The 13,018-nt window shown below is 41.6% G+C and overlaps 1 protein-coding gene across 12 annotated transcripts in view; it reads right to left on the minus strand.

Annotated features, from left to right (window-relative positions):
• The window catches only part of FBXW2 (F-box and WD repeat domain containing 2), a 30,806-nt gene that overhangs the window by 15,951 nt on the left and 1,837 nt on the right, over positions 1-13,018 (minus strand). For 8 of the 12 annotated variants that reach the window (XM_086413978.1, XM_086413981.1, XM_086413977.1 and 5 more), the window contains exons 3-4: positions 8,684-9,193; positions 631-825 (exon numbers count right to left, since the gene is read on the minus strand). In XM_086413978.1, coding sequence (XP_086270104.1) covers positions 631-825; positions 8,684-9,173 — 685 coding nt within the window. In that variant the 5' untranslated portion in view covers positions 9,174-9,193. The remainder of the gene's footprint in view (positions 1-630; positions 826-8,683; positions 9,194-13,018) is intronic. The other 4 variants (XM_086413983.1, XM_086413980.1, XM_086413988.1 and 1 more) reach the window with 1 other exon arrangement.

Raw genomic sequence — 13,018 nt, forward strand, 5'->3', positions numbered from 1 at the left:
GCAGTGGGTAATGGGGGCGGGGGAGGAGAAGGGAACTAGACCACGTGATTGCTGCACAAAGCTCCAGGATACGACGCGGCAGAGGAGATGCTCTGGTCACAAGGTTTCATTCAGGTGGCCACTTTACAGACTAAGGCTGCTGCAACCTCATCAGGAAACACGCGGGGACCTCCTTTTCATCTGGTCTCTCAGCAGTCAGATTATCATCAACCAAGCTCCAACTGGATGTAATCTGTGTAGTCACTACTAAGGATTTCCAGTCCTAACTCTACAAATAAAGTGGACTGAATTTACATTTACTCAATTTGGAGGTATGGAATTTGACCAAAACAAAGGGGGCCGACTGTGCAAACAGGAAATAAATGAAACAGGAGAAAAGAAGAACTGCCTCTCCTCGCCTAAGGGTACAAAGGCATCTCGAGTTAAAAATCGGGCCACGGAAAAGCAAAGCTCGAGGTACAACTGTAAGAATAACCTGAGTGAGGGATTAACTGTACTGACTGAAGAAGAAGTAGGGGAATGACAGATTACATTAAAAAAACAAAAACAAAAGAGGGATCACATTCTTGGCCCCTGGCCTTAAGCAACGAAGTTAGAGTAACTGGAAAGCCTTGAAGAAAGGCGACCCACCCGCCCCCGTGTGCCCCCGGAAGTGCTGGGTCCTGGCTCCGGAGCTCCACTCCCAGCAGGCCACAGTGTTGTCAAAGGAGCCTGTCACAAGCTTCTGCTCATCAAACTTCACCGCAGCACAAGTGTGGGTCTGGATGCCATAAACACACTGCCCTGTGCTCACATCCCACAGCTTTGCAGACAAGTCGTCTGACCCTTCAAGAGAAAAACAGGGAGGTTAATAAGAAGACAAACACTAAAGAAGTAACATCAGTCCCCAGAATCGCATCCTTAAAGGAGAACTTTAACCTCCTCCAGCACTCCCGCGTTATAGCTAGGGAAAACCAAAGCAGAGAGGGAGGAACACAGCCTGTTCTGCATCTCCAAAACAGTGCTAGCAGCCCTGGGACGGACTCCAAGCCTTAGTCCTTTCCCCCAAACGCTCGAGTTTATAGAGCTGTGTTAAGACTGGCGCACCCCTCGGTGCGTCCCTTGTAAATTTCCCTGCATCTCTGGCTATCATGAGCTCTCTGACTTAAGCTTAAAATGATGGGTATTACCTGTCACTGCATGTACACACTTGCCTGCCTGTCCATTATCCAACAACTCTGAACAAACAAACAATGCTGAAATAGTAAAGCTGTAGGCTGGAACATGTCCATTCTAAGGCAAGTCAAAGACAAGCCCCGATCACGGGTTAACTTCTATAAAGGCTAACTGCTAATTTCTTGAGCCATCCTGAAATGTGTGAAGGAGCTTCAAAGAAAACAAGACATAAACTATTCCCAGACACTCATAACAATTCAGCAAAGAGCCTGTAAAGTCTCTTAAGATTATGCAAGATAAAACACAGGTTTCACTTCTGCCTCTGATGAAAACTGTGTAACAATTCACAACATTACTGCTTAGTAACCAAGTCATGCCTGACTCTTTGTGGCCCAATGGACTGTAGCCCACCAGGCTCCTCTGTCCACGGCATTTCCCAGGCAAGAATACTGGAGTGGGTTGCCATTTCCTCCTCCGGGGGACGTTCCAGACCCAGGGATTGAACCCATGTCTCCTGCACTGCAGACAGATTCTTTACCACTGAGCCACTGGGGAAATCACATTTAAAATCGTAATGATTAATTCATGTTTCACAATTTACCTTTATAAAAATATTAAGAATTGACAAAGAGAAAGTCATTTTGAAGATACATAAATGTAATTGATGTAATAAGGACATGGTATCTTGGAAAAGCACCAACTGATCAGTTTTCAAAAAACTTAAATGACTAAATAAAGCCATGTACAATTCCACCTTTAAGGACTGATCAAGAGCCACTGTTTCAGCCAATGGAAAAATATCTATCAGTTATGAAAGAGCAGAAATTTCACCCTGGGAAATCCCTATGAGAGCATACTGAAATGAAGCCCCTATTTGTTGTCATTTTACTAATTAGGGATTCAGTTTCCTTTCTATAAAATGAAAGGTGAGACTTGGCTGGTGGCTCTCAATGGCATATGAGGCATCAGAATCCACTGGAGAGCTTTTATCAAGACATACATGCTAGGCCTTATCTTCAGAGATTCTAACTCAGAACATCTGAGGCAGGAGCCAATAATCATGGAACTTGCCAGGCGAACTTATTAGCAACCACTGAGGACCAATGATCTAAGAATACTATCCAACAGAAAGATAAGACAAGCCACATACACAATGTAAATTGTTCTAATATTTACTTTAAAAAGTACAAAAAAGAGGAAATAATTTAATTTTTAACTCAGTATGCCAAAAAAACACATTATCAGCTAATGTAATCAATATAGAAATTAATGAAATAGTTTATATTCTAATCTTCAAAATCCAGCAAGTACTTCCTGTTTCACATCTCAGTTGAGCTAGCCGTATCTCAGGTGCTCGTGAGTGGCTACCACGATGGACAGCACAGGTCCAGATAACCTTTAAGGTCCTCTCAGATTTTTGGCAGAGTCAACATTCTGTGACTGTATTTCTAGGAAGCTAAAGCAGGAAAAGAAAACATGTTTGGTCCTAACTGAGCTTGGTTCTGATTTACCGCCAGTGTTTCACAGGGTCGCCTTCATTCATTCAACCCATATTTAGAGAACTTTTATGTCAGGCAGGGATCCTGCTCTTATGGTGCTTGGTCTTCCAAGGAAGACAGAAAGGCTAAACAAGCAGTAACAACTCTAAAGTGGTGGGCAGTACAAAAGCCCACAGCAGATACGAGGAGGGGATGAAAGGAGAAAGCGCCCCAGGTGAAGTTCTGCTGGGCTTACGGCTGTGCTCCTCAACATCAAGGTGCTCCACAGACACGCCCTAGGAGAAGGCACGCCTGGCTCCACACTGTATCGACCCTAATGGGTGTTCACATATATTTGTTCACTCTGATTTGCTGTGAAGCCAGGCCTTGGTATAGGACTGTGTGAAGAAGGAGTTTCATGGGTTAAAAAATACCCAAACTTGGGACTTCCCTGGTCCAGTGGTTAAGACTCCGAGCTGCCAATGCCAATGGCACGGGTTCAATCACTGGTCAGGGAACCAAGACCTCGCATGCCACATGGCTCCACCAAAAATAAATAAATAAGAATAAATACAAAATTAAAAAAATTTTTTCAATATTAACAAGTTGAAATCTAAAGGATGAATACAGTGATCAGCACTCTCTCCCCAATCAAAAAAATAAAACATCAACAGTCTATGCCAGAGCTCAGCCAAACTTTTTCTATAAAAGACTGGACAGTAAATAGACTAGTCTTCTTGAGCCACAGTCTCTGGGGCAATTGCTCCACTCGGCTGGGTCTGGCCCCTGTGGTTTGTGGTTTACCAATCCCTGGAATGTAACTATTTAAGTACCTACTAAATACCTCTATTTATTATATAAATATATGTGAACACGCATTAGCATCGATTCATAAAGAACTCCTGGAACCCATTCTACTAAAAACTATCCAGGAATTACTGACAATGCTTGTCAGAATGCGCTGCCTCAAACAGGGGCGCTGACTGCAGCTCAGTGTGACTGGGAAGTAGTGGGAAAGTAATGTTTTTCATTACATGAAAAGGGAAAAAAAGCCCTCTCACTTCAGAAAACAGGGTGAAAACAATCTTTGACGTAAAAATTACAGACATGGGTAACAAAGGTAAGCAGAAAAATGAGCTGCAACGCAAATAGAGTAAGGTATCTTATCAAGCTAAGTTTAAACGTTTACTGGCAGAATCAGATCTCAGCTCTCCAACCACCCCAGTCATTTGACTCTGTTAACCAACTGAATAAACATTTACTAGTGCCTCTTTAAGACAGGCACCTTTCATTCTCCTTTTTAAAACCCTATTAGCCTTCTGTCTCTTTGCCTCTCCCCTTTCTCTGGGTACACACTTAAAGGATCCACCCTACACTCTGTGCATTCTTTTTCCTCTCTCCTTTTAAAATTTCACTTGCAGCCACAGCTATGATGTGACTAACTCCTAAATCATTCTCTCTAGCCCTGAGCACTCTCGAAAGCTCTCACCCTGCATTTCCAAGTATTACGGGAATCTCCACTTACACATCCAATTAGATTCAGTTCATCCCACATGGAACTCCATCTATCCTCTTGAATTTATCCTCAGTTTCTAGTCTTTTACTAGTACTATCTTCGCATTTATACATGCAGCTAGAAGACTTCAGTCATTTTTGAAATATCCCTATTCCTTGCCACATACCCAATTCACTGCCAAATCCTGTCATTTCTATTTCAATAGCTGCTCTTCCATTCAACTGCTACTTTCAAAAATCTCTACCCTTAGTATCCTGTATTTAAACTCATCGGAACTGCAATGGACTAGTAATTTAATTCGGAAGCTCGAGATCTGTCTGTTAAAAGTTATCAGAAGAATTAATATCTAAACGGCAGGGTGGCTTCACTGTCTCAGCGAGGACATTACTGGCCTCCACTCGGCAGAGCCCAGGGACGCTGGACACACTGCAGCGTCTGCAGCGCACAAAGAGAGTCAGCCTGTGCTCTGCAGGGCATCCCGAAGGTCCTGCCGGACATTCCTAAGTGTAAGGCTTACTCTTAGTTACCTGAGCCCAATTTTTGCTGTTGTACAAAGCCCACGAGCAGGTTAACCGTGTGCTTAATTTTCTATGAGTGTAACCATCAGATAAACTGAGGAAAGATGTTCTTTCCTGGGGACTCTGCTAAGGGCTGTTCAGCATGTGAAAAGATCAAGTCATGGATGGTATCTGTGACACAAATACAACCTTCTCCATTCACAGCTGCCATGCTCACGACGACAGCACACAGAGGTGCAGACACCTGGTTACCACCTTCCAGAACAGCCACGGTGGAGCCTGTGTTCAACGTTACTGTAAATTACAGTTCTCTTACTTCTCCTCTGGGTCAGACTTTGGCTATTATATTGATTTCCAAAATGTGTATGTATAGATAAGTTGCTTCCATGACTTTTAATTCATGATAGGGGGATATTGTAAAATCTTGTAAAAAGAGGACCCAAGTCTGACAGAAACAAGAAACACTAGTTTCTTTGAAGTGGAAGGCTCTGAACCAGACTTTCTGCTCACAAATCATTCAGAGTTCACAGGAAACTGTCCAAATACATGTTCACAGCACTCCAGCCCAAACCTAGTTCTTCAGATCATATTCTAAGAGTCTTAGAGTCCCGGTTTATGTTCTAAGACTTCGGTATTTCCCCCTCCGTGCTTGGACCTCTCCAGGCCTTTAGAATGCTTCTCTTCCTGTTGGAAACCCCTGACTGCATCTCACATCTCCAAAATGTGTACATTCTTCAAGACCCAACATAAACACTGCTCTACTTTCTCAAATGAAGAAACCATTCCTTCTTTTGAAAAACTACATAACTTTATTTTCCTCATACAATTCAACTACATCATTTTTGGGGTTGGTCTCTCTTTTAATTAAGATATAACTGACAGACAACAATGTACTAATTCTAGGTGTATAATGTAACGATTTGACATCTGTATATAATCTGAAATATTCACCACAACAAAACTAGTTAAATACAGCATCTGATCACACCTCCTTTATAGCTCTTGTTTTTCTCGTTTGCCTGCAAGTCAGAGGTCACAATATAGCCATTTATAGGTTGAATATGATCTAACCACAATATTTTTAAAATTAGAATAATACTTAGAAAATTAATACTTTTTAAAAAATGAGGCTATTTCACAAAAACCTAGGCTTGGGGCTTCTCCTGAAAAGTCAGACCTGACAATTCTGAGTCTGAATTCCACACAGGAAGTATCTACTGCAGCAGAGCAGCAACTGCCCATGGCAGCGTTTTCTATTAGCCACAGTTCACACACAGACTTTTGCTCAATCAGGTTACCTTCCTGACCACAGCGTGTACATTCTTTGAGGAAATAACAATTCTAATTCTGCTCGCATGCTTACGCTGCCTGTCACACAGTAGGCATTTCAGAAATAAATATCTACGAACAGCACAAAGCACAATACATTCCTTTCTTCCCATTTCAGAGATGAGCAGAATTTCTGAAAGTCTGAACAGACATACAATCTCATACAATCACACAATCTGTACTGTGCTAATGTTAGCATTATTAACCCTTTTGGTAATCCTGTTCCACTGCTTGCTTAAGGGCTGATCTGAGTCACTAAGTTTACTGCCAAATTCAGAATTTCCCAATTCAACAACGGTGAAAAGACAAGCTCTTAAGTGACAAGATGATACAAACACATTTAATTCTATTAACAAATATTTCTTGCTAGTAACAGTCTCAGGAATGCTGCTTCAAACAAATGCTTTGAATCATTTTCAACAGCATACTTTTCCATAAGCAAAGCCCGTGAATTTAATCATACTAAAAATAAGACAGCATATAGACTCACCCGGAGAATAATCTTAAAATGTGGGGTTGTGTCCACAGTCATTTGTAGATATTAACTGCCCGGGTAATTAGGGAATTCAGTGAATGTATTCCATTCACTTCTGGGCCAAGTAACTAAGGTTTTATTGCATTTCAAAAGTGAACTTTAACAAGACATTAAAAAAAAAAAAGCTGGAGCTAGTTCTGAAAATGAGTCAACTGCCAGTATTGATCCAAGTGTGAGTAAGTGCCAAATTCAAAGGCAATATGGCATCTTAAAAAAAAAAAAACCTGCCAGTGATTATGAGGCAAAAAGAATATTGAAAAGTCATCACCACAGGTGGCAAAGTATACCAAGGTATAGAAGAACAGATGATATTGTTCCAATAATCAGGCTTTTAATAGGACAGGGAAAATAACATGAGCATGAAGTAATCTCAGGATGACAAAACCATGAAATATCTTAAATGTTTATTTTATAAAACTGACAAAGTGTTGAGCATTTCAGAGAATGTCACCACATAAGAAAATGGACATCCTCAATGAATAAAGAAATTCAATTTTAAAACAGTCTTCAGAAATCGTTTCTCTCTTAACTACTGAAAATATTAAACTGAGTATGGTAGGCCTCTGAGGGAGAGGCAGGTTTACCCTAGACTTTGCTGCGGGCATAGCATCAATTCAGTACATCTGCAAAGGGCACTAAGAGGACCTATGAAATCACTCACACTTCTGGATCTGGTGATTCTGCTCTGAGGCTTCTGCCTCAAATGAATAATCCAAAGGGAAAAAATAACGCAGACAAAACTATCCATAAGAACAGAAACAACCTGAGTACGCACGAGTATGGAAATGGCTAAGTGATGACACATTTACACAAAGAAACAGCACATGACAGCCGTGTGGTGTGGCTAACACTCCAGTGTCTGTCAGAAATCACTCTGGAGGAAGCACACGAATGTCCCTGTGCTGTGGTGCTGCGCTCAGCTGCTGAGTTGGTTCTGATTCTTTGTGATCCCACAGACGGCAGCCCGTCAGGCTCCTCTGTCCATGGGATTTTCCAGGCCGGAATACTGGAGTGGGTTGCCACTTCCTACTGCGGGGAATCTTCCTGACCCAGGGATCAATTTGTGTCTCCTGCGCTGGCAGGCGGCTTCTTTACCACTGCACCACTGGGAAGCCCAGTACTGTATATCATATATGATGGGAGTGAATAGCACTGTGATCTGACAAGGTGATCTAGAACCTCGAGCCATTCTAAACTCTGCTTAGTCATTACATACGACAGCTATCAACATGTACTGCCTGACGCACGGGCACTAACTATATCATCATATGCAGAAACACACGCCCATTATAATTGGAAGATGCACATAATTCTAACTTTAATCATTACATTTATAATAAAAAGTTACTTAACTACTTGTTGTTCTTGTTGTTTAGTCGCTAAGTCGTGTCTGACTCTTTCACGACCCAACGGACCATAGCCCGCCAGGCTCCTCTGTTCATGGGATTTCCCAGGCAAGAATACTGAAGTGGGTGCCATTTCCTTATCCAGGGGATCTTCTCGACTCAGATATCAAACCCACATCTCCTGCACTGGCAGGCGAACTCTACCACTGAGCAACCAGGGAAGCCCTGCTTGCTGAGTTTTAAAATATCCAACTATTTTCATTCCCATGCCCAAACTCTTCTAAATTCTTCTCAGAACCACAGGATCTTAGAGCAAGAGAAATAGCTCCCTTTGTATATTTTAAATACAAAGAAACAAACACAGAGAGGTTTCATAATTCTTTCAAAATGAATTATTTGCTAGGACCACACAGCAATTTTTATACAGCTTTTTTTCCCCAAAAATTACTGTTAATAAGAAAAAAAAAAATTTTTAACCAACATGAAGGACCGTATATGGAAAAAAAGCATAGAAAAACGTAGTCAGAGCTTTCAGACTCATATCACATTTATAAGAATGTCTGGAGCTTTCTTCTCATAAAATTTTATAAAAATAATTGTCTTCTCAGAGTGAAAAAGGATAAAGGGGTGGTGGTGGGGCGAGGAGGAACCAGTCAGGGATGGAGCATCTATCTATGCCATCATAGATATATCAGATAATTAACGACTGCTGTTCTCAAGCCTGAGGAGTATTTTGTTCTGTAAGATTACACTCCACAAAACGCAAAAATTAAAAAGAAAAAAAAAAAATAGTCAGGCTCTCTTACCTGTACACAGAAGTCCATCTTTGTAGTAAAGTGCATACACTCTGGCACTGTGTCCAATTAAAGATGAGGTCTCAAAGGCTTCATGGTCCTCCAGTTGCTTCATTCTCAGAATAGCCTTCAAATAAACCTTCTTCCAGTGCAAAGCGTCCTGAACAGAATCATCTATCTGCCAGCCCAGACTTTTACAGGCGGTCTGCCACACCTCCGTGCAGGCACTTATCACCTTATTCCACTGTTTAGAGACGAGGCAGCATGTGAGTAACGTCTGAGGGTCGAGCCATTTTAACAAATAAAAACTGAGCTCCAGGGGAAGGAGTTTGAGGAAGTCCCGCTTGAGCAGAGTCTCCAGGTTATTGGAGAGGTGTCTGAGCTGGACTGCCCCACTCAGACTAATCAGGTGATCCAGAGTTTCATTTTTCTGCAAGTCCGTCAGAGAAAGAAATGTAACAGAAATGTTATCAAGCCATGTCTCAAAGTCCTTTCTCTCCATAAGGTTATGGAAAAATTTACCTGTGGCACATCAAAATATTGTATTAGTTCTGCTCAAAAAGACGGTTCAAGCAAGACTGCTAACAAATGAAGTATTAAAAATTAGTGCAAAAAACTGTTACAACTTTAGAGCTTAGTTACATTACAACTTTACAGTTAATACATTGTATTTATCGGAAATAATTTCCATGGCACAGAAGAAAACATTTGAGAAAACATACTTTAACAAATCATGACCTCCAAGACATAACTCAGTGAAAGTACTTCTGGTGTGTGCCTCAATCCTCCTGAAGTCTAGCACGAGCTACGCATCTTCACAGTAGAAGATTTACAAAGTATCCATTCTTTGTGAAACAGTGTATTCTGTATAATAGAACCCCATCAAAATCAGCATGACACCATTTTCTTAAATACACTCTATTTGGGCACGAAAATCACAAAAATAAGCACAAGGATGTGACCCCCAGAAAGTCAGTCTCTAGGCCAGTAACTTGAGACATCAGTTACCAGGCTAGGTATAACCTGACCTGTTATAGGAATCACAGAACTGACTACTAGCTTTTGCAATAGATGCTTAGGCAAAAAGGTTTGGGGAAGAAAAATAAGCAGATGCAATAAGTTATATGGCTCAGGTGTTCTGGTTCTTCCACTTCCTTTATGGCATTGCCTGTTAGAACATGAATTACCAAAAGCCTTATCTGGCCTTACATGGTCTGTTTTAACAAGGTTAACATGAGCTGGTGACATCTCTTAACCTCACGTGTCCCCAAGAGCCGTGAGGGTCCTGGAGGTGTGCACAAATAAGACAAATTAGTCATCTTGATGCTTACAAGACGCACAAAGAAAGGTACCATTTCCTTCACTTAGCACATGAGGAAGCTGCAGGTCAGAGAAGGTAAGCGATTTGCCTACAGCCAACAGTGCTATTAAAATAGCAACATAACAGACCGAAAGCCAGTGCTCTCAAGATCAGGACTCTTCCAGACACACCAAGTTGTCTCTTATGAAGCCAGCTACCATCAGGAGAATCACAACCTGGTGATAAGATCTGGGAACACTGAGTCCATCAGATTATACCATCTCCCCCTTTAAAGCTAACTGGAACCCCCCCTCCCCCCAAAAAATAAAAGTATCCATCAATCCACATTATGCCAAGTGTCTACCCACTCTTAACAATGGGGACTAAACTAATGGGAAGAGAAGAAAAAGTAAAGCAAATCTGTGAAAACCATCTTTCCCAAGATCAGCCATGTTGATAGATACTAGTGCTGGGCAGTAAGTACATGGGGTTTTTTTAAAATTAGATTTTCATGTGTTGGAACATTTCAATGATTAAAAAACAAACAAACAAACCTTCCTTGTAATCTGACCAGTTTCCCATCATACTGTCATACTAATTTAAAAACCTAATGTCCAAATTAACATGAAAGAGGAAAATAAATTCATTTATCAGTTCAGTCACTTAGTTGTGTCGGACTCTTTGCAATCCCATGGATAGAAGCACACCAGGCTTCCCTGTCCATCACCAACTCCCGGAGCTTGCTCGATCTCATGTCCATTGAGTTGATGAAGCCATCCAACCATCTCATCCTCTGTCGTCCCCTTTTCCTCCTGCTTTCAATCTTTCCCAGCATCAGGGTCTTTTCCAGTGAGTCAGTTCTTCACTTCAGGTGGCCAAAGGACTGGAGCTTCAGCTTCAGCATCAGTCCTTCCAATGAATATTCAGTACTGATGTCCTTTAGGATTGACTGGCTGGAACTCCCTGCAGTCCAAGAGACTCTTAAGAGCCTTTTCCAACACCACAGTTCAAAAGTATGAATTCTTCAGCGCTCAGTTTTCTTTATGGTCCAACTCTCACATCCATACATGACTACTGGAAAAACCAAAGCTTTGACTAGATGGACCTTTGTCAGCAAAGTAACGTCTCTGCTTTTTAACATGCTGTTTAGGTTTGTCGTAGCTTTTCTTCCAAGGAGCAAGTGTCTTTTAATTTCATGGCTGCAGTCACTATCTGCAGTGATTCTGGAGCCCGAGAAAATAACATCACTGTTTCCACTGCTTCCCCATCTATTTGCCATGAAGTGATGGGACGAGATGCCATGATCATTTACCAGGTTTACACAAATAGTCAGATCTCACTGTCCAACTTCATTAATATTAAGGTATGTAAAGATCATTTTCATTAATTTCCCAACATCAAACGTGGCAGGAACATTTGTTATCAGACAAAAAGCAGTTAAAGCAAACAAACCACTTCTAATCACATCATCTGGTGTCTAATGTTATCGAATAGTGAATGGACTTATTTTAATAAGTCTCAGGGTCCACGGACAGGGGAGCCCGGTGGGCTGCCGTCTATGGGGTCGCACAGAGTCGGACACGACTGAAGCGACTTAGCAGCAGCAGCAGCAGGGTTTGGGCTAGGTAGGATTCATTAATTTAAGGATTTACTTGGCTGCCAAAAACTAATGAGTTCATGGCAAGTTATATGAACTTAACACAAGATAACAGTGTCCTAGGAATTTCTTGGTTGCCCAATGGTTAGGACTCTGCATGTTCACTGCCAGAGGGCCTGGGTTTGATCCCTGGTCAGGGAACTAAGGTCCCACAAGTTGCTTGGCACAGCAAAAAAAAAGCCACCAACAAGATTAACAAGCCTCCTTTTTCTGAATCCTAACAACCTTTTATCTGTAATATTTCTGGAAAAGTTTTACTTTAAAAAAATCATTCACAGCAAGACAAGAAAAAAGTTTCTGTGGACAGTCACAAAATGTTGCCAACAGCTAATTAATCCTGGCCAATTAAAAATATAACCAAAACACGTGCCCAGGAATCATGTTTTACCGTGAAGAAGTGGGGGGAGGGGCTTCTTCTATCACATCTGCCCGGCCACACACATCAAGTGTGCCACATACACATCTTAGGAATACTGACATTTGTGTACAATGAGCTGTTACTTAAATGGACACAAGGCAAATTTATAATACCCATGAAAACAGTATCATTACCAATAACTAAGAGACATTGTAGAGCACACCCAATCAATGAACCCATGACACCACAGAGATTATGGCATGAGTTTGCCATTGAGCACCTTTAAAAACCCAGGCATTTCTGAGATTTACACATTCTCCTAACAAGAATTTTTCTTCCAACTCTTAAAGACTGCCCTTTAAGCTACTGAACCCTTTATGGGAAGGTCTTATCCAGTTCTTCATCTCTCACTCTCATGAAAAAGGCATCTTTTAAAAATACAGTAGGACCCATTAGCTTTGCAGAATGCACTATTTTTTTTTCTTTTTAAATCAGCTTTTGTTTCTCTAAAAAATGAACTGACTCTGGAGAGAACTTTCTTAAGGTCATAGGTCTAAACTGAACTCTTAGAGAGCCTCTAGGAATATCACGTACTGGCAGCACAAGGCCCCACAGGGAATACTTCAGGAAGTGAGATTTCAATCCAACTGAAGGAGGAGTTTAAGCATCAGAGTGTCCCAATAACGGAGCAGCTGCCTCCAGGGCGGTGGAGGCTGTCCCAATAGGCGGTGGAGGCACTGCCTCCAGTGCCTCCCACTACGGGGTAGCCAAGGGCAGCTAACTATAGAGGCGGACTGAGGCGAAGGAAAATGCTTGGAAGTCAACCAAATCTTCCGCAGATTCAGCCACTTCCTATGTGATTATGGACATACTCAACTAACTTCTGAGCTTCAGTTCTGTCATCTGCAAAATGGAAGCCAGCTCATCTTGGGCACTGCATGAATCACAAACAGTAGGGACAAGCTTAGAACACAGCCCAGTAGGGTAGCTCAAATGGCACTTTTTGTTAGTTTTATCACTATGAGTACCTGG

The sequence above is a fragment of the Bos grunniens genome, chromosome 8 (genome assembly GCF_055505025.1).
Source record: "Bos grunniens cultivar Pamir isolate PY7600 chromosome 8, Bosgru_T2T1.0, whole genome shotgun sequence".
Taxonomy (NCBI): domain Eukaryota; kingdom Metazoa; phylum Chordata; class Mammalia; order Artiodactyla; family Bovidae; genus Bos; species Bos grunniens.